This window comes from Haliotis rubra, unplaced genomic scaffold, assembly GCF_003918875.1.
Source record: "Haliotis rubra isolate DU_JTF1 unplaced genomic scaffold, ASM391887v1 Scf12, whole genome shotgun sequence".
Taxonomy (NCBI): Eukaryota; Metazoa; Mollusca; class Gastropoda; order Lepetellida; family Haliotidae; genus Haliotis; species Haliotis rubra.
Window position 1 is genome coordinate 3,672,920 of NW_025765114.1, and position 27,119 is coordinate 3,700,038.

A 27,119-nucleotide genomic window follows, 5' to 3' on the forward strand; every position below is an offset into this window, starting at 1 on the left:
ACGTCCCTTTAACTAAATATATCTACAGTTTGTAAATAGGACGTTTCTTACAAAGTGAGTGTGTGAATCTTTTTAATCGTCTCAGGCAGCAGTATTCCATGCAGCTATTGCACAGCATCCTGTAATGAACTGGACCAAACAAACCAGTGATCAATATAGGAAAAACCCAACATCGTCAGATGAAGATGAAGCACTGGCGCTCAGGTCATCTCCAGTATCACTCAGTCCTTATTTCACTGTTATCTAACGACATGCACGAAAGGGGACTTATTACCATCTGACTGAGTCGACGTTATTAAACGTGAAAATGTCTCAAAGAAACCATCAATGCCATAAAGGGCGTTGATGACGTTATCAGCCACGACACATGTTGAACATGCGGTTTCCGTCATGTCGATTCTCTCGACAGCCATGAGGTTCTGGAAACCTTATCGGGATCTCCTAGTGGATTTAGATACAAGCACATAAGACATTCAATCACTAAATACCATTGAAATATCACTAATCCTGCAATGTCATAAGAAAATCAGTATAAAAAATATAAACAATTTATAACAAACTCAGACAAGAAATTATAAGATTTTCTTTATTGAACAAGCAAGTAAGTAAGATAAAGCATAGAAGAACACGTCTATTTACTTCCCAATATAATAATATATAACATATTTAAGAATCACATTCTTTGTACTTTATTAGCCTTAAACCCGAACTAATACGCTACCTACCGACTTGGGATTATTAAAATGGAAATTTCACATTAAAATAAACGTTAAATCTGTCTTGAGTAAGGGGACATGTAGTATTGCAAAAAAAGTGTAAATAAAGAGCAGATACAGTCGCTCTGTCGAAACAGATTCCAAAAGGCCTAGACAAGAAAGTGGTGAAAATCAAGCGAATAGATCAATGAAAAGTAGTGATAGAGGTTCATATACACATGTTCATGACAACTTGGGAATGGTAAAGTCAACACTGCTATTAGCAGGGATGTGTCGCCTTTATATGCAGACTTGGTTCTTCAGTTATGAAAGACATTTTGATAACATACCAATGGTTGTCAGTAGTTGATCAATAGTTTTGCTTGTTTCATGTGTTTTACCGTTCATCACATCCACGTATAGGACAGCAGCTTCCATTACCTAGCAATTTCCACTCAGAAGGAATACGATGTATAAACATCCACACATTTTAACATCATTCGATGACGTATACATCATAAACCATGAATATGTATGTAGCAATGAAATTGATGCTAAGTATCTTCATATACATTTTTCAACATAGTAACGGTGTCAACCAATATATTTTAACAAATGTAAAAGTATATATACGTAAGTAAGCATTAAGATCGGTGTATACCTATTTGTACACTCAAGAAAGGCACTGCCTTCAGCACATGGAGTTTGTGATGAACACTGCTACATTCTCACCTGTTTCATAAATACGATTGAAATATGCATATACAAGCAAAGAAAGAACACAATATGTTTACAAATGTGGTAGGTTACATAAATATAAGGCAAATGTGGTAGGTTACATAAATATAAGGCAAAAGTGGTAGGTTACATAAATATAAGGCAAATGTGGTAGGTTACATAAATATAAGGCAAAAGTAAAAGAGTGTAATACCTACTGAACACCAAAGTTTTCATTTGTAGAATTTAGTTAAGAATAGAAATATAAAGACAGCATATGCCAGTCTTACATGGTCTGTCAGCAGACGACTGAAAGTATGATTGTGACTTTCCTACTCTCTGACAACCAGATGATTATACTATATATGTTTCACGCGACTGGCACTGCCATTGTTCACATGTACATCAAACTTCTGCACTGTTAAACATATATATCGTTTGTAAATCGAAGGTTTTACATAATGATCTATAACGTTTTGACAGCCACGTTCAGTACATTAAAGCAATCATTTAAACATGTAATATGTAATTTTAAATATGTAAATATCTTATATTGGACTACAAAAATAGGGTCTGATTTGGTATCTAATCACATAGCGTGAATAATGATATAAATAATCTTTCACGGCTATTAAAGGGATGCAAAAAACAATAATCGTTCCACGATGTTATTTATGTTATAAGTTTGTCGACCTCTTAAGTATGTTTGACTAACACTCACGTTTAAGGTATACATCCGGTATTACAACCAACATCATTATGGTAGTGATGGTACGCAAGCTGTACCCATGTATTTGTCTGCTTTTAATGAAGTGTATTCGTCCTTTGTATTCGTTCATATTTGGAATGGTTTTGTCTTGGCAATATGAAAACATCGACGGAAGCACCTGTAAAAGTATCATTTACTGGAAGACCCGTCCGACATTACGAGCTTGCCATTTAACAGCCAGCAGTATTCCTGCTGTATGAGGCATTGGTACTGAATACCAGTGCTACTCAAGATCTTATAGTTTCCGGGGAGTCCCTGTACAAAGCGATCTTACCGCTAAGGTGACCATAACTCCCATACCTTAACATATACATAAGGAAGTCTTAGCGCTAAGGTTGTTTTGTAGAACGGCACCCAGATTATAAGGCATAAAATACATATAGATATATACATATGTACAGAGTCATGTACATCATGTACACATATATACATGAACATAGGAGGGGTGATGAAAAACAAAACATCTCAGTGAAACAATGATATTTTCTCTACATTATCTATACTTCAGAGGTCTTGTTGCTGTATGTCTTCCCCAGGTGGTGTGGGTCACAGCAACCATGCCTTACATAATCATGGCTATCTTACTGGTCAGAGGATCTCTCCTCCCCGGAGCCAAGGAGGGCATCACCTACTTCATCACCCCCAACCTCAGTCGCCTTGGGGACCCACAGGTAAGCTGTCTAGAGTCTACCATTGCTATAATGTGTTCCAAGGCAAACAGTGATCACCTTCGTATTTATTATATTTTGAAACACTAACCTCCTCTCTATTTATCCCCAAAGATAACAGATGTACTGACGTCTAATGTTTGAAGTTTACCCACATAATATTTTGGTGGTTTTAAACAATGTCTAAGCAAATCAAATTTCAAATTAAATCTATCGGTTTTGGTGTTGTTAGTAAATGTCTGGTTACATGCATACCAGATTTTGACCCAAATAATAATAATAATGATAATAACACGTTAGTATTTTATCTGTTTTCACAAGTCGCTGTAATGGACACTGTTAAAATATGTACACCCATTATGCAAATAGTTTGCACTGCTAATATATGTGTTTAATAGGCTAAAATAATATATTTCAACTTTTTAAATAATGATGAATATTTTCGACATATAGTCTGTACATAATCCTTTGTTTTCTTCCAAATATGGTACTTATTTTCTACCACGTGCCCTCAGTCCACTGTCGAAGCGCTGTGGAACAGGAGGGATGAATACAAAGTTAAGATATTCCTTGTTCTTGTCTGGCAATAGTGACCCGGATATGGAAATGGAAAACGTATTGACGTCTTCTTCCTTTGGGGAAGCAATAACCGCTTCTTCTTGTCGATAGTCCCCTTCCTCTGTCATGGCCATATGGGCCTCAGTGTAGGCCTTTGATAGAACAATGAAGTAGGACCTGAACATGTATGGTTGGTGTCTTGGCTGGTCACTCGACAGTATAGCAAAGGTTCCCTCAATATCTTTTGGGTGCTGGATGTTCTGGTCCGGGGGTATATGGCGAGTTTGGCTCATCTCTGTGTGTGCCTTCTTGAAATGATCTTCCATCATGCCAGGTGTCCTTGCACTGCTGACACACAAACGGCCTTCCGCATCTGAACGTGTCTCCTGTACTATGGGGGTCGCTTCTCCCGCCATCTTGAAAACAATAATACACTTATATGTTTATTTGAACACACAGTGACCTTGTAATGGATGTGGTCAAATGTAACCTCACATATATGGTTTGAATTCTATTTCTTTGGGGGTTGGGTGGGAGTGGGTGTGGGTGTGTGGTTTGAGTTCCATACAGGAATCGATGCCCAATCTTCAGAGTTAGGTCCACAAAATGGATGTCCTACCATTGGTAGGCTAAACCACTTACCGTGTACCCGTCTGACTAGTGTCAAATGGAACGGCTCCAGTGGCAGGTGGCTAGGACTACAGAATGCCTCAGAAGGGGTCAAACGTGAACAAAGTTTTGTAGAATGATTGAAACATGTACTAAGGCTAACAATAATGATGCTGTGTCATTTGAATAAATCTCAATTTAATGTATAATTTCACTGATAAACGCCACTGTTTGTCTAATTTGCATATCTAATGTGTATACTTATGTCATTTGGGCATGACATACATGATTTTATGCCATAAGTCCATGTCACCGATAAATGATTTACTTCAATGATAAATACACTTATAATACGGATATATTCCATATCGAAGACGCCACAAGATATGGAAGAAACAGAACGGAATTAAAGTCCAGCTCATTAATTAGTTTTGCTTATCCGAGGACAATATCAGTGAAATTTATTCAGAGAATACCTTTGGTCATTTGACCTAGATTTCAATAGAACTAGATCAAACAAATAATGATATATATGAAAGGGATATCTACATAAACATCAGCTTCATTCAAATAGAGGATACTACATTTGGAGGCAAAAGATTTACTGTGTTTTCATTACAATCAGAGAGTCGAGTCAATTTTCCATGTATATATAATATGGAGGAAAATGTAGGCCCCTAAATATTTCCACTTTGACGCCTTACCTGACAGGAAGGCTTCTCATACGTGCGTTGTTTCCTTTAAAACGTGGTCCGGTTGCAGCGTCCTGCAAATATAATATATTGACGAACAGTGAACTTAACATGTCCCACTGGCAAACTGCTACTAATAAGTACTACATGTCTATATCCACGAGGTAGCCATTTTGCCAACCAAGATACAACATAAGGACACATTTCAGTAGACGCATAGATGATGGTACATGTTACCTGTAACTCTGATATTATCCGCTGTCATTCAAAATAATCACCTTTTCCTATTTCTCTTTTAATGCAAGCTACAGTGACGACGAATGAATGAACCTGTGCTTCTTGTGGGTGCTTAGTCTCCGCGCAGGAACACTGCAGTACACCGCGTAGTAAAATATACTCCTTTAATTTTATGATTTGACTATAAATAGTAATTCTCTAGGTTAGTGTATGCAAATATATTACAATTAGATGTTTTGCGCTTCAGATGAGTGTTTACTATAAACAAAATGGGCTATCCATTTTGGAACTACATTTTCATGGTAAACGTTACACGAGTTCAGAGGTCACAATAGTTGTTTGCAAACATCACGTGGTGGTGGCGGCATACAGATGGGAAGAAATTCTTAAAATGGATTTTCAGGTCCCACTGTAGAACAGTGATTACCTGTTACTTATGTTCTTATCGACACATCTACAGTTTGGCTGTCGTAATTTTGACACCAGGGATTCCTTGAATAAATCCTATGCCTATAATTAGTCTCATGTCCCAGGTCATCTGGTTTGCGAGTTATGCACACAAACAGCGGCCCGTTTTGATGGTATTGAGTAGTCTAAACACCCAGGACTTCATTGTCTAAACGTACTCTAACCCAGACCACAGTACAAGAAACAAACTGCCCGGATGAAACTGTATCAATGAGGAAATATAAAGTAGTTGCAGATTATAAATAGCATTCCTGTTGTAACAGTGAGACACAACGCCGTGTGACGAGACATACAGCTAAGTAAGCCCCACTGTGAGATAAACAAGTGGTTGAGCTGTTGTGAACATGCCTGATATGATCAGGATGTATGACATCGCGAAAGTCTATCCTCATTGTATTCCTGACTGCTTGATAGACAGATGCTCAGGGTGAGTGACTAACTATAAAATACTGCACATTAACAAAATGTTACAAAGCACATACCTCTTTAGGCCTTGACACCCGTGGAGACCTGGGTTAGAATTGGTTTTCAGCAACCCGTAAGAGGCGAGTAACGGGTTCGCAGGCTCTTGGTTGACAGATGTCATAGTATCCAGTTTGCGTAGATGCTCGTGCTGTTGATCACTGGATTGTCTGGTCCTGACTCGAATATTTTCAGTGAGTGTGTTTAGTTTTACGCCGCAATCAGCAATAATACAGCTCTATGGCGGCGGTCTGTAAATAATAGAGTCTGGACCAGACAATCCAATCATCAACAGCATGAGAATCGATCTACGCAATTGGGACACGATGACATGTGCGAACCAAGTCCACGAGCCTCACCACCAGATCGAATATTTACAGATCACCGCCATACAGCAGGCGTGCGCCGTTAAACAATAATTTACACAAACCAAAACTTTGGGCCTTTTAAGGGGACTCCATCGCCAATGTCCTTGGCACTGAAATTACTTTCGTACAGTTATAGACAGTTTGTTCCACACTTATTCAAGTAACACAACTCAAGTCATGTCATCACAAGGGCATTATTTTCTATTACATGTTAACTGTCTCTCAAGCTGGAGAAGACCGGGAGACTCAAATACTTCCCTTATTGCATTAATGGTTTCATACGAAGACCCTGAAGGGCACAATACAGATTTATCTTCAAAGTATTTCTGGAAGCCATGTGTCGACACTATATGAGCAGCAAGTGGGGTCACCAAAGGTGGTGAAGGTTCTGCGGGTTCTGTGTTTTGATGAGAACCGGATGTGGCTGTTTCCAGTAATTCCCCATCTTCATCCACGATGAACTGAAGGTCACTCATATCAACAGATTAATCGTACTCTTGTCAGCAGGCTGCAGATGGCGGATATTGTTTTCCCATTTATGTATAGTCACCTGAAACGCAGACATGACGTTGGATATATACTCATTTACAATAGGGTCATGTAAGCTGTATACCTGCTCAGGTAACTCTATTGCACGCGTTACAAAAATCACCAGAGTATGCAATATTCAAAATGTCGAACTTGATCCATGCACAATCATTTGCAAAGATCCACTGAAATGCCCATCCTACGGTTATGGGTGAGTGAGTGAGTATGTATTTACACCGCTTCTAGCAATATTCCGGCAATATCACTGCGGGGGACACAAGAAATGGGCTCCACCCATTGCACCCATGTTGGGGAATCGAACCAATGTCTTTGGCGTGACAAGCGAACGCTGTAACCACTAAGCTACCCCACCGAATCGCGAGGTTACCGATAAGAATCGCTTTGACCAAAATACAAACATAGGTATTCATATTTGTGAACACGACATGGAATGATATTAAATATATATTTTCAAACTAACTATGACGAATATTGTGCAAAAATATTATGCGATTCCGTTGAAAGAATGCACTTTGTTTGTTCATGTCATTTTAAATGATGACATGTAGTATACGTCCAGCAAAAACGTTCACTTAGTCCAACATTGAACAGGAACATTGTGTATCGGCAATCCATTCCAATGTCACGTATCGGCCAGAAGCCAGGTCAGTATAGCATGTACTAGAATCAGGAAACTGAAGGGCGCCATGCATAACAAAACAGCTGAAGGTTTTTGAAACGTTTTGAAAACGACATTGTATCATAACTGGTGCATTTATATCATGTACACATAACAAAATATGTGAACCCCAATACAGACAATGGTGAAGTGTCGCGGCATTCACGAACAGAAAATAGTCCACTGAACGGTACTGATATCTTCAGAAAAAACAACAATAACGCGTATTGGTCTCGTCAGAAAAACCGAATGCAAATCTCCTGATACAGTTGAAAAAGTCCAGGAGGAATTAACTCAGGACAGTATTGCGTCACCATGGGGATATTTCAATAATTTAGCTTTGCCCCCAAAACATGTCTCTGGTATATCCGATTCCTACAATGTGTTAATCCAAGCAATCAACTTCGAGTCATCAACTCGGATAGCAAACCTTAAGGCGGTACGTACCTGGACGCAGTATAACCCTACGACGTTGACCAAACACATCAAATGTATCGTCTTGACTAACTCCCCCTAAATAGATTTTTCTTCAACAGCTCTAAATGTATTTATCTTCATCCTAGTATCTTCCTGGATTGAGTATGTCACGTGACATTGCTGACTCCTTTGGGTTATTTTCTCCCCATGACCTCAAATATCTTGTAGCAAATGTCATGTATCGCCAGGATGCGCGTTCCGTACAAACGTTCCGGAAACGGCGATGAAAAATAGCTACACTATTTATAACGCCAGCTCAATCACACATGCACATAGTCAATGGAAATTTCCTAAAAACTAATTCAGTTTACTTAAAGACTGATTCGGCTCTGAATCCACTATCACCATATTTTTATATTGAGAGCGAGTTAGTAGTAAACACGGCCTGTCAGCGTGTCGTGACAGTAAAGCCGGAATTGATGGAGGTCTCGGACGTTCACAACATTGTGAAACTCACAAGTACGGTTTCGGTTCTGACAAACCTAGATACATAAGGATTTGAACCTAGGTCCCTACTTATATTGTATAACCAGTGCTTGTATTGATGGGTTTCTGTAACTATGGATAATGATGATGAACATGGGCCTTTGTCAGTGGATTTTGTCTAAAAGCAACTACAACACTTCACTAGCAGTAGCAACTAGCAACTGTTCAGTTGAATACTATAAGAACTGTGGCTCCAGTTCCCCTGAAATGTGTTCGGATAATTAGTTCATATATTGAAATGGACGCTTACCTACATGGGAGACGTACATGTAAACAGAATAATGTCTTGTATATGTTTATTGAATTATTAAATTAAATCTCTTTGAAAATATCTTAACATAACGTAAGCCAGAATCATGTTAGAATATCACATTTGTTTATATATATATATATATTTCTTCTTGTGGTAAAAATATAGTTATGTTTTCAGCCAAGTACCGTTTTCATAATGTTTGTAAACATGCATATTTCAAGTGAGCGCTTTCCTCTGCCAAGCTGTTTAACCGCTAAATGTTGTGTATTTGTAGTAAATTTTGTCGGTAAGGAACCCATTACGTGTAAAATTGAGCAGTCAGCTGAACATAATGTACGTGAAGGTTATGATTTAGCATAATATTTATGGGAATGTTTATATAAAAATTGAACCTGTTTATAAATTCCAAAAAGTATGTACCCTTTTCTTCAACCCATATATTTGAAAGTGTTTCCATTTATTTATTCTGTTCATATGTTATTCCATCATAACTACTTCACGTAGATATTCCTTCTGGAATGATCCCCATTGAACTACTTGGATAGTTTTTTCGACCTGCATAATTTACCAGTTAAATGGTCGAACAATAAACTTTTAGCTTAAATCACTTTATACTTTGCATGTACACCAAAATGTGCACAACATGTTGCATTCTCTATGAGTCGAGAAAATACATACATATATATTATGAAAACCTGAGGTGATTTGTACACGTCTTAATAGGATATCTCAGTGTATTTTCCAAGGAGTCTTCATGAATGGAGGAATGTGCACGTTTACACTGCATTATCATTTGAATGATAATATAGGAACACTCAAAGGGCACTCATTTCTACAAACCAAATAACCACAAAATACCGATACGAGCGGGACATCAGATACTTCTCTCGAGAAAATGTCAACGAATTTATATCGTAAATTATATATTTATATAGATATTAAAAAAAGCCAAACGAGATTCTTAAATCACAACATGATATCAAGCTGATTCTATGGTTTCTTTAATACAATAGACATTAAACAAAAGTCTAATTCTACATATCCGTGTATATTAATGAAAATATTTCTATGACTATGGACTTATTGCAAATGAACAAAACATATCGATATATGATTCCTTTGGAGTGGAACAGTTTTATTTCACTCTTTGTTTTCCCCTTACTCCATAAACCAAACATATCATAGTTTGTGCCGTGAACATCTTCCACAACGCAATACGATACAAATGAAGACATCAAACATGTAAGGCACAATGCTGTAACCCAGTTAGAACGCCCGAACTTCACAGTTTCTTTTATATTTAGAACCAGGCCTTTACAACATAGTTCAGCACTTCCCTGGCACTGAATAGTTGAACTGTATGATCTCGTCATCTCCAAATGTCTGATAAAGTCATTCAACAAATGGATGTTCCAGTGTTACCATACACGCGTTTAGACAACCAAATATACCTATACATAGTGCCATGTCTGTGTGATTGTGTAGATACGTGACAGATTTGGGGGAAATCCATTAATCCGAGTCTTTCGCAGACATCTCCTGGACAATCCTGTCCTAGTTGTTTATGTACTAAACACGCTTTGGTATGTGTATTGATTGCCGAGGAATCCAACTGCCATTTATGAACGAACCTTCGGTTTAATGGGTGCCTCTGAAGTCCTGGTTTGTTCTCTTGTTCTGCTGACCAACTGCATCAAGAATCACGTCAAGTACTCTTCACTATGTACACACATTGCTTTTCAAATCATCCTATTTTTACCGCCTCGTTATACCTCGCAGCATCCCTTGGGCACTTTCTCATTGCACCTTAAATCATCCCCTGGGTACTTTCTCATTGCACCTTAACTCATCGTCAAGGACGAGTATCTGTAGAGAACATAAGGTCATTTCTCCCGTTCCCAAAGGTGCACAAATGTACGAATTCAGAACCCTGAAAGGTAGTGACGTCTGAACATATTCAATGTGGACCCAGGCTGTCAAACGTCATGTCGAAAAGTAGAACAATTTCAGAATTAACAAGAGCATAAAATGTGACTGCTTATGTGGAAACTGTTTTCTGTGAGCAGTAATTTGAACAGTCCAGTTTGTCAGGGGAGAGGAGTTCAAGGTCATGTCATTTTGTTGTCCCTGGCTCTATGAAACTGTCGTCATCTGGAGCATCTTCTCCACCAGAGAGGTCATCTGATCGTAGTCCAACCCTGACACACACATAGTTTGTACTGAAGATCCTTCACCCCCAGATCACGACACTCCAGGGAGAGGGTTGGAGTGCCACCACCTTCCCCTTGATCCCCCTGATCCCCTGGTCCCCCGGTCCACTTGATCCCCCTGGTCCCCCCGGCCTCCATCCTCACAGACATCCTCGCCCTTAAAGCGACTTCCACTTGTGCACATCAGATGGGATATGTCGTTTGTGACTGTCTCGCTCATTTGTCAAGCGATGAAGAAATTGTCCATTCCTACACGAACACAAAGCCTCCACCCGCTTCCTGCACCTGCAGCATCCCCTGCCTCACGTCATCTGAAACAGTGAAGAAGAATCAGTGACAGAACAGATGTTGTTGCCAACCTATGGTCAAATACGAATCACAGTGATTGACCAGTCGACCTGACTCACTCGTTGTTCACATCGTGATCAAAGACAACCTGTCACACAACCAGTCTAGGGTCAAAGTTGTAATCACCAAATGTGAACGCTGTCCTTGTCTTCAGGCAGACATTGTCTATAGTTATGCAGAGGAAACATTACTCTTCATTACCATGGTGATATTCAGCAATGGAGGGAAACCCAATACGTTCTCACTGGAACAAAAACACACATCCAAGGGAATTGTCAGCATATATGCTGAAGACTAATACGTCGACACTTGATGACCAGTGGAGCCAGACACCTGCCGACGTATGCCACGTAAACTTTACTTCAACAACTACTGCGACTATTGTCGCGTCTGTCGTCAAAAACCAGGTCAGTAGCTGAAAGGCGCCATTCATAACACAGCAACTATAAGGTTATTGGAACGTTTGAGGGAGAAACTGTATTATGAATGGTGTATTTATATCTTGAAAAGATAACAAAGTAAGTAGACCCATGTATCCAGTTGACGCACGGAAATGGAATCGGACGTTGAAACAGTGCTACAGTATTAAATATATTCTCTGTATCTTCCGGGGGTAACTATTTTGTGATTTGCATTCCTGTGCGCACAAAATCATACATTGCGTGTTGGTATATATGTGTTCCTTGTAGTGAGAATGCTTTAGCCTGTTTGAAACATTAACGGGTCATCAAGTTTCTTGTTTAGTGTTGTATTTTGTAAACATATTAATTTGCATTATTGGAAGTTAAACAAAGCTAATCTTTGTCATTCCTGGAACAAGCAATGTCACCATCATCTATGGAAGCATTGTTCTTTTGAGCTTCATTGTCCTCAATGGCATGTGAACCTTTTAATGTGATGAAAGACCAGGAATAGGTTTAGCTGTCGTACCGATCATTACCATCAACAGATTAATGCCATAATGATGCATGCATATACACATACATACAAATAAACATACACAGACCGCTAAAACTAAGATGACTAACAGTAACATTCATAGCCATGATTAAATGCATAGTGAATATACTTATTCTCTTTAAAACGCAGATACAATGGTTCAATAAAAAATGTGCCATGCCACTATTATCGTTATTGCACAAGCTGACAATTGTGCAGATCGTTAATATCATACTATCTTGAAACGACACGGACACATGTTGGTTGTTTAATTGTCTGTACCACAAACCTTTTCTTACGTTGTCCGATTTTCTGTTCCCAATTGCGTATGATTTAATCAGTCATGGCGGAACTGTATGAAGCAGACAATGCGAAATGACGCCATGCTTACCCCATGTATGCAGTGCAGCATGTGATCCACGTGTGATTGGTCGTTTGTAGAGCTGCGACAGGTCAGATCAAGAACAATGTGTTACTATACGACTTAGATCCAGGACATGACATGTTGCATACCTGGACAGGGTCTAGCACCCTCTGCCGCTCGTCATTGTATCACTAGTACCGGATTGACTAGGTCAAGGCAACTTGTAGTTTTATCGATCTGGACGGGTGATTTAAAACCCCTTTGTATACGGCAGGTTTTACCCAGATCGACCCAACCGAGTGTAAATGCGTGACATGCTCTCTCACGGGAACAAAGTAGCATGATATGACTAAAGGAGATCTATTTCAAGTGTTTATCTAGACTAACGCTTAGTCCCTGAATATGTATATTGTTTTTTTCGATAGAAACAAATAATTCCATAGAAATTGAAAAGGAGCCCGAGCGGGATGTGAGATTCAGAACTTGAGGATATCTAGACTTGCTTCATTTGAAGCTTAAATTGGTGTTGTAGAAAGGGCTGGATAGAAGGTGGAATATTGTGCTTCAGGGACTGTGAGACAGACTAGGTCTTTGTGACCTGAGAATGAATTTGATCCCACCTGCGTGCACCAGCGCTGTCAAAAGATAAGCTCCACTTCCTGTGTTTGCGAAAGCTGATCGCATGGCTGACTTCGCATAAGGAAATATGCTCTTGAATATGCAATGGCTTGTATAGAAATCCCACTGCAGAATACGTGATTATCAGCAGTGTGTGTGTGTGTGTGTGTGTGTGTGTGTGTGTGTGAACCAAATCAGTATATCACTGGCGCCCTTCTCTAAACTATGGTTGTAATATGGCCAAGGTAAATCACTCACTCTGCATGTGATAGATGTGGCGTGAGTTTTATTTGATCACTATTACAGCTATATCTGCGCTGGGTGCGAAACACTGAGATTGTAAACAAAGCAGTGACTGAAAGCATGAGCAACTCTCCGCCATCGCCACATTGAACATTATTTCAGTAATATACGGGCATGTCAGCCGAGAGACCGAACACTTTCCCGTTATAACAACAGTCGGACGGAACGAGGAGTTTAATCTATGATTACGGGAGACTGATCTTCCAGAAATCTTAAAAACACTATGCACCACTGTTTTCTAACACGCCATAAGGTAGGTAGGTAGGTAGGCAGGTAGGTAGGTAGGCAGGTAGGTAAGGTTTTAGGGCCACCTTGGGCCTCAAAAGGCCTATATGCGTCCAACACTTAACAAACTATTATAATGTATGTTCCTTTAAATTATGTCATACTTGGTTTTGTTAAGCACAGTTTCTTTAAACGAGCCTTACGCAAAGGAGGTTCTGAGCATTCCACCTGCAGGGCGGAAACTGGAGTAGTAGGAAAGGCTCCAGTACATATCCGAAGAGCTTTGGCTTGTACACGATCAAGTTTAGCCAAATGACATTTTGCAGCATACATGAAAACGCCATAATTCGCTGTGAAGGGTTGCCTCCCCTAAGGCATGCCAGAATCCTGTGATCGCTTGTTTCGATTTACCGATTCAACCTGATTAGTGATATTGGTTTATCTCTGTTTATGCGTTTCACAAAAGTGACACACATGTTTGATCTGAATATCTTTGAGCTTAGCTGTAAACTCAGTCTCACACGCTGGGATGTGCTTGACATCATCAAAGCGACGTTGAACTCATCTCACTCACTCACTATACCCGTGAAGATCCGGGTTAGAATTGGTCTTCAGTAACCCATGCTTGTCGTTAGAGGCGACTAAGGGGATCGGGTTGTCAGGCTCGTTGACTTGGTTGACACATGTCATCGTGTCCCAGTTCCGTAGATTGACGCTCATGCTGTTGATCACTGGATTGTCTGGTCCAGACTCGATTTTTTACAGACCGCCGCCATATATAGCTGAAATATTGCTGAGTGCGGTGTAAAACCAAACTCACTCATGAACTCATTAACTCATGAACTCACTCACTCATGAACTCACTCACTCATGAACTCATGAAGAACCAATATGTTCCAGGTGTGGATTGACGCTGCAGTGCAGATATTTTTCTCTGTGGGAGCCGGGTTCGGAACACACATCGCCTACTCCAGTTACAACAAATTTAACAACAACTGTTATCGGTAAGGTTTTATCTCCCCAAGGTCATGTTACCTCTCGTGAAGGTGAACGTACTGGGTCAAAAAAGAATTCATCAACGTAGACAATGTGTCGATGTTAATCCTGCGACTTAATTAGATGTCTGTGGTTAAAACACATACAACTAAACCTGTAGTCGCAGGCATACAAATTGATAGTTTTTCTTAATTTTTACTAGATTATTCGGCGTGAAGACTCGCTTTACAATATGGTCCACAGCGTTTTGTTTCCTGTCGTAGGATATTACAAAGGGGACAAAATACAATATACAGAGTTTTTATGATGTGAAAATAGAAAGTACTGGCGTTATATTTGATTATATCTATTTACCATAACTCATTCCTACAAGATTATGTAAAAGGTAATCTCTAGCAGGGTATTTTTGCACAGATAAAATACAATGAAGACTGGGGTGTGAAATGAATCTGAAACCACGTGACCCCGAGGGTGTTTAAAATTTTATGAATATCTGCAGAAAAATGCAAATTTAATGATTTTCTTGATTAGATGTACTTATTAACAGTTGTGTATTATGCGAGTTCTGTTTTTTTAAATGTTATTGTTTATTAATCAAAATATATTCAAAGAATATTTATACCCATGTAGATAAGTATCCTTTAAGTCTGGACCAGACAATCCTGTGATGGCATCATGAGCATTGCAATTGGTATAGATGACATGCACCATACAAATCAGCCTGACCACCCGATCGCGTTAGTCGCCTCTAATGACAAGCATGCTTGCTGAAATTCAATGTCAACAATGTTTCTCTCGGTTCTGGATCCAGGGAAATAATCTAAAAAAAGAGAAATGAACCCTCGTGAAAATGATGGTTGTACGTTTGAATAACGTTTGACGCCGCACACAATCTTACGGCCAGATATTACCTGGGTGCCTTGCACTTGTAGTCGGTGATTGACAGTGTTTGCCATGATCCTTGGCGCTGGGTCATGGCGCCACATAGACAAGTCACACAATGTGACCATCCATCCCTCAAAAACAAGTAATATTTGTGTACAGTCATCTCTCTGGGTCGTTATTATACAATCAACAAACAATATAAAATGACTTACAAAGTACTTTGGTTTGTTCCAGCGACTGTCTGATCACAGTGGCCGTCAACAGCTTCACCAGCCTCTTCTCCGGCTTTGTCATCTTCTCCTACCTCGGCTACATGTCCTTGAGGACTCAGAAGGACATCTCCGAGGTGGCCACTGAAGGTGGGACATTATCTCAGCTTATCAGATGAGGAGTTATCTGATTGTAACATCTGTGACGTCACTCTATTGTCTTAAACGACCCATGATGCACACGAAGGGATAGGTTGTGGTAATTTACGTAAATTGAATCAACAAAACTAATGTAATTTGATTCTCAAGACTTATTTTTCAAACATTCCCCCCAAAACATGTCGCTTACGGAACTGGACCATCGCTCTATCATACGAGGACGTGTAATAGTGGTCCTCGGCTGCACCTTGTGAAAATAACTACATAAAGGCTCTGTATATACAACCATGTGTTACATTATTATACCTGAAATGCTGTTCACGTTAAAGTAATTAGATAACTATTTGATAGAAAAAAATTAAACACACAGAAGTCGATAGGTCTTGTTCTATATTCATAATAACCCAATCACTTCGCACTCAAAATGAGTAATGAAATACTGGTTAAGGTCCCCCTGAAATAACAAAGAGCCATGTATCGCATCGTGAAGCTTGACGTATCATTGTTATTCACTATCCAACATGATGGCGTTCTCCTTACGAACATGCTATTTGCTCCTAATATTTTCTGTTGGGCAATACTTTATAAACATATTGGAAGTTTTACTACAACCTAACAAAAACCGAAGATTAAGAACGAAAACTAGAAAGTTCAGTCGCTGTTTAAGGTTATAATTAAAGATTCTAGTCAAGCGAGTTAATACACATGTCATGACTGTTCACTTCCACAAACTCCATCGTTCGACGTAATGTTATGACGTCACGTCCTACTGTCTATAACACACGTACACCGTGTTACGTTCAGCACTATTTTAAAGGAAACGGACACTTTACCACTTTCCTGAAACCAAAAAGGAAGTGTGACTGTCAACGATATTGTTACATACATGAATACCTAATCGTTTCAAAATTCTTGCTGGGGAAATTATGAAATATTCACACAAACTTATTACCTACAGCCGGTTTGCTACTTTTATAAAATGATGTGATTTGATGCCTTTTTTATTCATTCGTTCTGTGACATGTAATTATTCAAGTGGCCCGTGAATATCCGGGTTAGAATTGATCTTCAGCAACCCATGATTGTCGTAAAAGGCGACTAACGGGATCTTTGGTCAGGCTCGCTGACTTGGTTGACTAATCGTATCCCAATTGTGTATAATATCGATGCTCATGCTGTTGATCACTGGAATGGCTGGTCCAGTCTAGAACTAAACTCACTCACTCACTGTTATTATTTAAGCGCCTGTAACTGTTTGCTACTGCCAGGTCCCGGCCTCGTGTTCATCGTCTACCCGGAGGCTATAGCCACACTGACGGGGTCCACCGGGTGGGCCATCATCTTCTTCTTCATGCTGCTTACTCTCGGCGTGGACAGTGCGGTGAGGACACGTCTACATCGTTACACTAGACATGGACTTCGTACTGATTCCGGGGGAGGTCCCAGTAACAGCTGATCTGGATCGGGTGTTTCCTTGTGACCTTGTGTTTCTTTTGACCTGGTTGATCTGGGCCGGTGTTCATACTTTCAACCACTTGTTTGCTTCACTAGGCCCGATGATTTATGGCTGCAATATTGCTGACATCTGGATAAAACAATATTTTGGCATCTCATGATTTTTCAGCCAGTGTCTCATCGCTGCTTCCAAACGCATGAACGATGTAATGTTCTATCTAGCAAAGCTAGACATTCAATGTTTACATGCTGTGCAACATAAACAACTACCCAATCTAAAAATTTCACATAAATATAAATATTCTAGGCATCATGGCTATGCCTTTTAATATAAACCTTCTGCCCAAAATAAACGTGCCTTTTCTCACTTCCAGTTGCATATTTGTACGTACGGTTCTTCGTACCATGAAACATTCTAGCCATATAACTTTTCTTCTCCAACATAAACGTTAGAAAAGTATAATACTTTATGGATCATCATCAACTTCTAAAATGCCAATTAAACAGATCAACATAAAGGTTATATGGAACATATCATGCCATCCAAACCTGCTACTCATCATAAATATTATATTCAACATAAACACAATGTTCAGTTTAAACAGTATATCTAACAAAGCCATTCTATTCAACACGAACACTATGAACAGCGTCAAAATAATATCTGACAAAGTCAATCGATTGAACCTATACACTCTATTCATAAATAATTCAGATCATTTCTTCTTTGAATACCTTTAGGCTTCCTTACAGAATCCCTGTTGACGTGACACGTTACCATTAACTGACGTGCTCCTATTGTGGCTGAGTTACAGAAATATGTAGCTGTGCCACATTAGGTTGTATTGTATTCCGATACCTTGCGTGGCTTCTCAACGATTACCATAACCGTCAGAGGTATTGTGCAACCAGTCTGGCTGTTTAATGGAATTGATTTGACATGACATATATACAGTTTTCGTTATTAATATTTAGCACATTTCTCAGGCACAAACTGAAAAATTCTTTTCGATATAGTGACACATATATCGCATTTATTGTTTATATATTTATTTGATTATCTATTTGATTAAACTACAATAATCATAATGGACAATTTGTCAGTATATCTATGGTATATTTATACTAAACTAAGTATGATTACACAATGCCATTTTAGAAAGTGGTCAAAAGTAGTATATGTTATGTTTGGGATTTCACCTTCTTAGTAAAGTACAGATTCTAAAACGTTTTTGGGTTAAGCCCATCCGGGATTCGAACCCACACTCTCATCTAAGTAGCAATATATCTGTTTTAGACATTAGGGTGTGATACTCCGAGGTAACTCAGCAGGTAGGGTAGATACCAGTTTGACAGTTTAACGTGATATTACTGAGAAGTCCTCAGCAGAGACGTGTTATCATTTTGTGTTTCAGTTCGGGGGTCTGGAGTCTCCCCTCACGGGACTGAGGGACGAGTTGCGTCATCTAATCAAGTACAAGTACTTCCGGGAGCTCCTGACCCTGGGCGTGGTGGGGTCAGCCTTCATGTTCGCACTGCCCTGCTTAACGGAGGTCAGTACATTCTGACATAAAAGTGTTTCTGTTAACTATTGGGCTTGTGTCTTGTTTAACGCCGCCCTCGGCAATACGGTACACGGCGGCGGGTGTAAATAATCAAATCTGGACCAGACCAACCAGTGATGATCTTATGAACAACGGTTTATTTCCGTCGAGGCACGATGGCACGCAATCAACCGAGTCTCCAGGCCTGGCCACCTGATGCACTTTGTGGTCTCCTCCGACCAGCATGGGTGGCTGGTGACTGATTCTCACCAGTAATCCCCTAGGGGTCTGTCTATATGGGTCTAGACTGCCATTACACAGGGGTCCATATAGTCTGTCTCTGAGTCCCCGAACTGCATTACTTTCCCTACTGCCTAGCTGTTCCTGCAATGCTAAAACCTTAAATAAGGCAGGTCTAGATTTTTCTCCCATCTCTGACGGGCTCCTTTTCAATTTAAATGGGTTTATTTGTTACTATCGAAATTATATATATTCAGGGACTTAGGCGTTAGTCTAGCGTCCGTACTGACACATGCATCAGTGTCTGTGTGCACTGTCATCACGGATACAGGTGGAGGTTCGCCAACATCTTAAACAATTGTTTCCTATCAAACCATTCAAACATTGCCTTTGAAGCCACAAACACATTGTGGGCGGTGGGGTAGCCTAGGTGTTAAGCGTTCGCTCGTCACGCCGAGAACCCGGGTTCGATTCCACAATGTGTGAAACCCATTTCTGGTGTCCCCCCGCCGTGATATTGCTGGAATATTGCTAAAAGCGGCGTAAAACTAAACTAACTCACTCACAAACTCATTGTACAAATGACTTGTCTAGCATGGATGTTTCCAGTATCAATGTTGACTGTTTTGTCCTATGTTCAGGGGAGAATGTATGTGTTCACGATGCTGGATCGCTTCGCGGCCGGGACGTCTATTGTGTTCACCGTACTGTGCCAGGTGATAGCCGTCTCTTGGTTCTACGGTAGGTCCATGCCAGTTTCAACCCAAGTCAATATACATTTCTTCCGTTCCTTTGTGTATGGATATGCCGATCATTTTAATATGAAACGAGCCGGTGGGGCAGCCTAGTGGTTAAACCGTTCGCTCGTCACGCCGAAGACCCGGGTTCGATTCCCCACATGGGTACAATATGTGTGAAACCCATTTCTGGTGTCCGCCGCCATAAAAATTGCTGGAATATTGCTAAAAGCGGCGTAAATCCATACTCACTCACTTTGATATGAAACCTACACGATATTTCATCCGCAACTTGAAACTGTAGCCTAGCTATTAAACAGGTAGTATTACAATTGGCTCTGTATTCTGGACTGTTGTCCTGAGCATGCCATCTAACGTTTACCCCTGACATACAGGCATGAAGCAGTTCTGTGACGACATAGAGTCAATGACAGGGAGCAGGCCAAACCTGTACTGGAGAATCTGCTGGAAGTTTATCAGCCCAGTTCTACTCCTTGTAAGTAATTTATACCGTGTCCAGAAACTTACCTTACCAATCTGTTCATGTCCTTGTGTATAGTTATATTCTATCTTCTAGAACCTACTTCAACTAGGTGTCACTGATAAACTAAAATCGTGTGTATAGTTTATACAATGTCTAGATGCTGTCTGAAACTACCTGTTATGCATAGTTCAAATCTTTGTAAGTAGACCAAGTTATATCCAGTTTATAGAAACGTACTAAACAATCTGTTATAGCCTCGTTCTACTCTTGTAAGTAGTTTTATACAATCTCTAGAAACTTATTTAGCAATGATCTTAAGCTACCAGTCATTGTCCATTCATGCTGCTGGCAAATGCACTTAACTGCCTAATCTCTAGATCTGTCCACAACTCACCACTATTACCCTATTGTGACCGGATAGACAGAAGCACAGGACCTAGAAGTGCCTAAACAGAATGATAAAATCTCTGTTTTGTAACTTCCGCATTTTTACTGAAATAGTCTGTAGTTAAATACAAAGTTTTAACAACTGATTTTGTTCCTGTCCAGATAATAGTGATATCGAGTTTCGCCTCCTACACACCCCTGGAGTACATGACAGCCACCGGCCGCTACGTGTACCCGGAATACGCTAACGTCATCGGGTGGTTGATAGCCCTGTCCTCCATGTGCATGATACCCGGCTATGCCATCTATAAGCTGGCCATTACCAAGGGAACACTGAAGGAGGTACTAGTGAAACCGTACTCTTGACATATACAGTTGGTTAGCAGGGGTGGGTGAATATATACTAAGCGTTATTAATGTTGGGTCAAATGATGTATAGCACATGTAAAGATAAGTTTCTCAGAAATAATAGAACTAAAAGTGTCATCATAATGTTTAATATGTTGACAAAGGTGACACATCGTGACATACAGACAAAAAGTTCACATAGCACAAGCAAACATCAGTTGTATAGACCAACCCCACAAAATGAAAATGACAAACATGAAGAAATCTGTCATTCAATATCTTGTGTGCCCTCCTCGCGCGTCCAAGACACAGGTGCACCTTGTTCTCATGCTCCTTATAAAGTTCATAAAGAAAGCTTGTGGAATCGCATTCCGTTCCTCTACTAGAGCTCTGCGGAGTGTTGGGAGATCAATTGGTGCTGGGTCGACCGAGTTCATCCCAGTCATGCTCAAATGGGTTGAGGTCAGGCGAGCATGTAGCCACTCCATCCGTTCCACACCATGCTGCCTAAGGAATTCCGTGACAATCCTGGCCCTATGAGGCCATGCGTTGTTGTCATGCAGTAAAGAGGGTCGACCATAAAAACCATGCATAGCTTGCAGGAATGGCACTGCCATAGGAGCCCGAATCTCGTCCCGATAACACCGTCGACCACGTGCAGTGGAGTACGTCCAGTAGGAGTTAACCTCTCAATTTAAGCTGCGATTTCAAACAGGTACCTGAACAGTGAACGACAGTGAAAAAGCATCAATGCATGTATTGTCCTCCACTTTCCATGGATAGAGCGACTTGCAGGTGCGCGTCATTGACATTACGTGGCAGGTCGATTTCCATATTGACAATCTGGATTAAAAAGGTGTCATTTGTAACAGAATGTATCGGACGTTAAAGAACGTAATAATAATATTTCAACGGCCTGATGTGTTTTTCCATACTGTTAAGAAAGTCTGTAAAATATTCATTTGTATGTATTTCAAACAAAAAACGAAGATTTTACAAGTTTTAAGAAATAGTGTTACCAATAGCTTGACCTTTCATTAATGACGCAGCGTATACCTACAGATGATTAGCAGGGGTGGATAAATATACTAAGTTACACTTGGTTACCATGGTGTTTGAATGTACTTACAATTGGTTAGCTGGGACGGGTGAATGTACTTAGATAATTGGTGTGATTTTATGGAATAAATTACTTGTTTCAGAAAATGCTTGAAAATCTCCGTCAGCGTTCATATGACGAATTCTAAGTGTAGAATTACGATGGTCGTAGGCTACGACTGCTGCGTAAATCTGGATTGAGAGTTTCTTTTCCATAGATGCGAGGTTTGTAAACATAAGTACTTGTAGGTCTAACGTTTACTTTCAGTGATATTGTATGTTTTTTCAGCGGTTTGCCCTGTGTATATCGCCTGAAAGCGAACATGAGCAAATACGTCAGAAAAAGCAAGTCAAGCGGTTCCAGGTGAGTAAAGTAGGGAAATAATGAAGAACTACCAGGCAAACTATATATACTTCAGTAAACAAAGTTCCAAACTGTTTTTCATATAATAATAAGTGATATGGATTACGTTATAGGATTATATAAATTAAAAGAAGAATGGGCTATGTGCGGTTACAAAGAACTTGCAAAATTGTTTTGTCATGATATAAGTTGTAGTACAGAATCCAGATGAACATTGATAATAAGTATTTATTTTGCAAACACTATCAATCCACAATACATTCAAACAGGTTCATTAGAACAGTTTTGATTCACTGTATAATACTGTAGAACTGGGAGGACGCACCCATGATTCATTAATTTGTAAATTCGTCTGAGGACAATTGTACGCTTCACTGTTTCAACACCTCAAGGGAACATATTTACTATGAAATGCACAATGCCATTTAGAAAGTGGTCAAATGTAACATATGTTATATTTGAGATTACTCTTTCTTTGTAAAGTGCAGATTCTAGTACTTTTGTTGGGTTGAGGCCCATCCGGGATTCGAACCCACACCCTCAGAGTCAGTCACCTAATCGCCAGCACACAGTCAGACGCCTAGACCGCTCAGCCACCGCGACTCTGAGGGTGTGGGTTCGAATCCCGGATGGGACTCAACCCAACAAAAGTACTAGAATATGTACTTTGCAAAGAAAGTGTAATCCCAAATATAACATATGTAACATACATGTATTTACTGAATGTGTTTTGGACATGTCTTGACACTCTAAAGACAGTGGTCGTCCAAAAGATGACATTGGGGTTTCTGAACGGTTCCGATTAATATGGTTTCATTTTACCCAGTGTCCGCAGCTCAGCATGGACATAATCATTGTTTCATTGTAACTAATAGGTAGTGAATGCTTTCTTCAGAAGGAACACTGGCTGTCCGTATGAAGACGGGGACTTCACTCGAGACGGCATTCTTCAGGAGGGACCACATGACAGTGATAGTAACTATAGAAGAGTACCTGCCCGCTGCAGGGAAAAGTACTGTGTCGCTCATGAACGTGCCATTTAACTTGGGAATCGTAAAACCAAGGCGATGGGCGACGCACCACGTATACAAGTCTTTGGGGCACTAGGAGATCTGACAGGCCAGATGTGGACTACAGCCGTGGACTAGAATCCTAGATGAATATTACTACGTGAATATAGTCTAGTCTGTTGGATGGTAGCAAATCTATTGAATAGAAGTTAAGATGAAACCATACCATAATTTGTTGTGACGTATTTCCCCTCCTTCAACAGTTTACATCCATTTGGCTCGCCTCGGCCGTTGTTACTTCAGACGACACCCATATTTGTACTGGAGTCACTAGTTTCATTCGTTCGCGTGACTATACAATCAGTCGGCAGTTGTAGCCCTTATATATATGACAATAATATCATGTATTAACCTAAATAACGTTCGTATTGCACGGACTATATGCGGAGGGATACGATATACGATTTGGACTGAAAGCAATGCAATGCTATTCCATTGCTGCCGGTGTTACGTCAGTAACGGAATAAGCCGAGAGCACCCGAGTAGCCTATTAAATGTAATGTGTTCGGACACAACCCTATCGGAGCAACATAATGCAGTGAAAATGTGGAACAACATAGTGAATACCTAACAATACGTATTCGTAGTCCTGGGTTTAGAGGATACTATCTTCAAAGACTCATTAGACCGTGGAGTCAGTATCTTTCCCTGAGTTGTGATTCGGGTAACTGAACAATGTCCTGCATCCCATGGCCCAGTAACCCTACAGTGTTGTGATGTCTTGGTGTGAACTGGTGTAGATGATGACGTGCATGTAAACGGCTGAACAGTATTCCATTGGATATGCGTATCTCTGAGGTAAAGACATCAAGAGAGTTTTCAGATATAATGAAGTTGGAGTTGATATGAATCCATATGAATTAACGTAAATAACGTTCATGAGTTAACTTGAGAATAACCGCCGGTATATGTGATTAGAGTAGGGCATTAACAACATTTATCTTACCTTACACATAAATGTTCCCCGCTTGCAGCATTTTCTGCTACCCGCTGGGAATGCCGAACTGTGGGAATTCCTTTGGTACTTCGTATTAGTAATTCTTTATCTCGAAGAACTGAGTCACGTATGATGTACGGAAATTACCGATGTTTTGCGAATGCAAATCGATGGAAGGGAGATAATTTGTTTTTCTTGTCTGCTGGATTCTGTGTCAACTGAAAATCTAGTATTGACTAATTGCCTAACTCTGATACTCCCTTTTATGATCCGATACCCGTGCTTCAAAGAGTTCAAAATAAACACTGAGGTGTTCGGAAAGATAAATACGTTGTGGTCCCTCGGGGCCCATGGGTTGATGTACCCTTGTCCCCCTCGTGACCAGTGAACAACTTATAATGCTAACTTGAGACTCAAAGTATGGTATATGTGATTTGTGTAAGGTATCAACAACATATGTTAACTTAAGAATCATGGCTGTTATGTGTGATTAGAGTGAGGAATAACTCGGGTTTGACATCAAATTGATATGATTTATGTAAGAGACTTCCACGTGATTTACTGTGGGTTTCCACGAATTGTGTAAAGTGTGTTTTGCATAGGTGTAACCTTATGGTGTAATCCTCCTAGTGTTATTACATATAGCAAAATGATATTGATATTTAACAGTATTGAGATAAACAGTATACAACATTCAAGAACAGATTCGTGTTTAATAAACAGGGAGATAAATGCCCTCAGTGTAACTGGCAATGTCTTGTTTGGTGGAGTAAGAGTTCTCCGGGAGAAGCAGCAACGTTCACGAATTATCAGTAATATCTGCCTAGTATTACCTGAAATAACATAATTAATAACATAATGAATAAGCTGGGTAGATAAACAAAAGCTTGCATTAATTCAAAGTGACGAATCTGGCCAAATGTTGGGATGATCTTGCAGGTTTCACATCGTTATCTTAACCTACTGATATTAACAGTCATATTGAATAACCCTTATTGTCAAAAACAGGAACTTACATTGTGATATTGTTACACTTCATTTCACAGAAAATGTTGTTGTGAACGAGTATAATAAGTAGAGAACCGTGTAGATTTGAATACCTTTCATAATTATATGTACGTTTGTAATTTTCATACATTTGACCAAAATGTTTACACTTGGTGTTTCAATGACTTTTCATTGGATTATTACAGTATTAGTAGAGTGTTTGTGTCTTGAGATTTATGATGTGCAAATGTTATATCTCCACCACTAAAATCATTATTTAACATAAAATAAAATTGGGAATATTTCAAATTCATCCAGCGTTAATTTTCTGACTAATATGACATTTATTATGATATAGAAAACAAAATCTCGTTCATGACATTCTGCATTGTTCAGAGGCACTCTTGCTTGTCTGCATCTGCCATATATTCTTGGACCAACTTTTAGTGGTCGTTGTGGTATTTTAGAGTGGAATCAATGATCAGAGTCACATATAGGTATTTCTAACTTACACTGAAGTTCGGGTTTTATGAAAATTAATGGGTGGTGCTTGATATTTTCAGGTGTAAATAATCGTAGATGTAGAATACAATTTAGTAAATGTTGTACAATTCTCGTTGTTTCAGTTTGAGTCTATTGAGAACTTGATTTGACTGTAGGACTTTGAGGTAACGTATCATTGTTTAGGACGAGGGTTGTGTGGGTGACTTTGAGGTAACGTATCATTGTTTAGGACGAGGGTGGTGTGGGTGACTTTTCTTTTCAGGGAGGTTCAGTTATCAGCTGAATACCATGACATGTACTCTTAGAATTTAGCTGCCTGTACAGTCTAGGACAGAATAACATTGCCCGATTGTGTTGTTTGGAGAGACGGTCGTGTTGGTACAATGTGATGTGTGGGTATTTTGTATAGTAGTTGATAATAAATACGAAAGTAGTGAAGTTTGGTCTGTTCGTGTCTTGATTTTGACAAGGCTATATAAACAAGACGTATCAGGCAATGACAACCCCCCCTGACACCGGGTGAAGATTACTATTTTTACGCTCACAGAGGTAAGGTCTGGAATGAGCCAACCTTCTTCTTTCATTTCTTCTAAAACAAAAGATCAAAATGATAAACTTATGTATCCTCACCTGTCTCGAGTTACAATATTGGTCTTCAGCAACTCATGCTTGTCGTAAGAGGCGACTAACGGGATCGGGTGGTCAGGCTTGCTGACTTGGTTCACACATGTCATCGGTTCCCAATTGCGCAGATCGATGCTCATGGTGTTGATCACTGGATTGTCTGATCCAGACTCGATTATATAGCTGGAATATTGCTGAGTGAGGCGTAAAACTAACCTCACTCACTCACCTCAACTGTCTGTTCTACCCAGGATTGTCGTGGGGATTGGAGCTGATACTTGCTGTGCATTGTTCCGTTGAACGTGGCTTCGAATCCCAGCTTACCGTCCATAGGTTGAGAGAATCGCGCTACTCGTAGCTTTATCACAGTGGTCCTGCCTAAGAGTGTGAACTCAACATAATCAGACCTTGGGGGAGA

General features: G+C 39.8%; 2 protein-coding genes across 11 annotated transcripts in view; one reads left to right on the top strand and one right to left on the bottom strand.

The window, feature by feature from the left end:
- The window catches only part of LOC124262729 (sodium-dependent dopamine transporter-like), a 69,496-nt gene extending 42,981 nt beyond the window's left edge, over positions 1-26,515 (top strand). The window contains exons 6-16 of the mRNA XM_046697278.1: positions 2,718-2,852; positions 14,574-14,677; positions 15,789-15,913; positions 17,191-17,303; positions 18,793-18,930; positions 19,803-19,902; positions 20,294-20,394; positions 20,932-21,111; positions 22,505-22,579; positions 23,475-26,241; positions 26,288-26,515. Coding sequence (XP_046553234.1) covers positions 2,718-2,852; positions 14,574-14,677; positions 15,789-15,913; positions 17,191-17,303; positions 18,793-18,930; positions 19,803-19,902; positions 20,294-20,394; positions 20,932-21,111; positions 22,505-22,579; positions 23,475-23,498 — 1,095 coding nt within the window. The 3' untranslated portion in view covers positions 23,499-26,241; positions 26,288-26,515. The remainder of the gene's footprint in view (positions 1-2,717; positions 2,853-14,573; positions 14,678-15,788; positions 15,914-17,190; positions 17,304-18,792; positions 18,931-19,802; positions 19,903-20,293; positions 20,395-20,931; positions 21,112-22,504; positions 22,580-23,474; positions 26,242-26,287) is intronic.
- LOC124262740 lies at positions 570-15,900 on the bottom strand. Of its 10 annotated transcripts, none has more exons than XR_006894682.1 (3): positions 7,898-8,158; positions 4,721-4,782; positions 570-3,823 (listed from the first exon to the last, which is right to left on the bottom strand). XR_006894682.1 is itself a non-coding variant. In XM_046697287.1 (2 exons), exons 1-2 carry the CDS (start codon positions 12,573-12,575, stop codon positions 3,341-3,343), a joined length of 504 nt encoding a protein of 167 aa, XP_046553243.1. In that variant the 5' UTR covers positions 12,576-12,863; the 3' UTR covers positions 570-3,340. The 10 variants fall into 10 exon arrangements, 1 of the variants encoding a protein (XP_046553243.1); XR_006894678.1 differs by lacking the exon at positions 7,898-8,158 and adding an exon at positions 5,896-6,011; XR_006894680.1 differs by lacking the exon at positions 7,898-8,158 and adding an exon at positions 4,987-5,317.
- Positions 26,516-27,119: the final 604 nt, after the last annotated feature.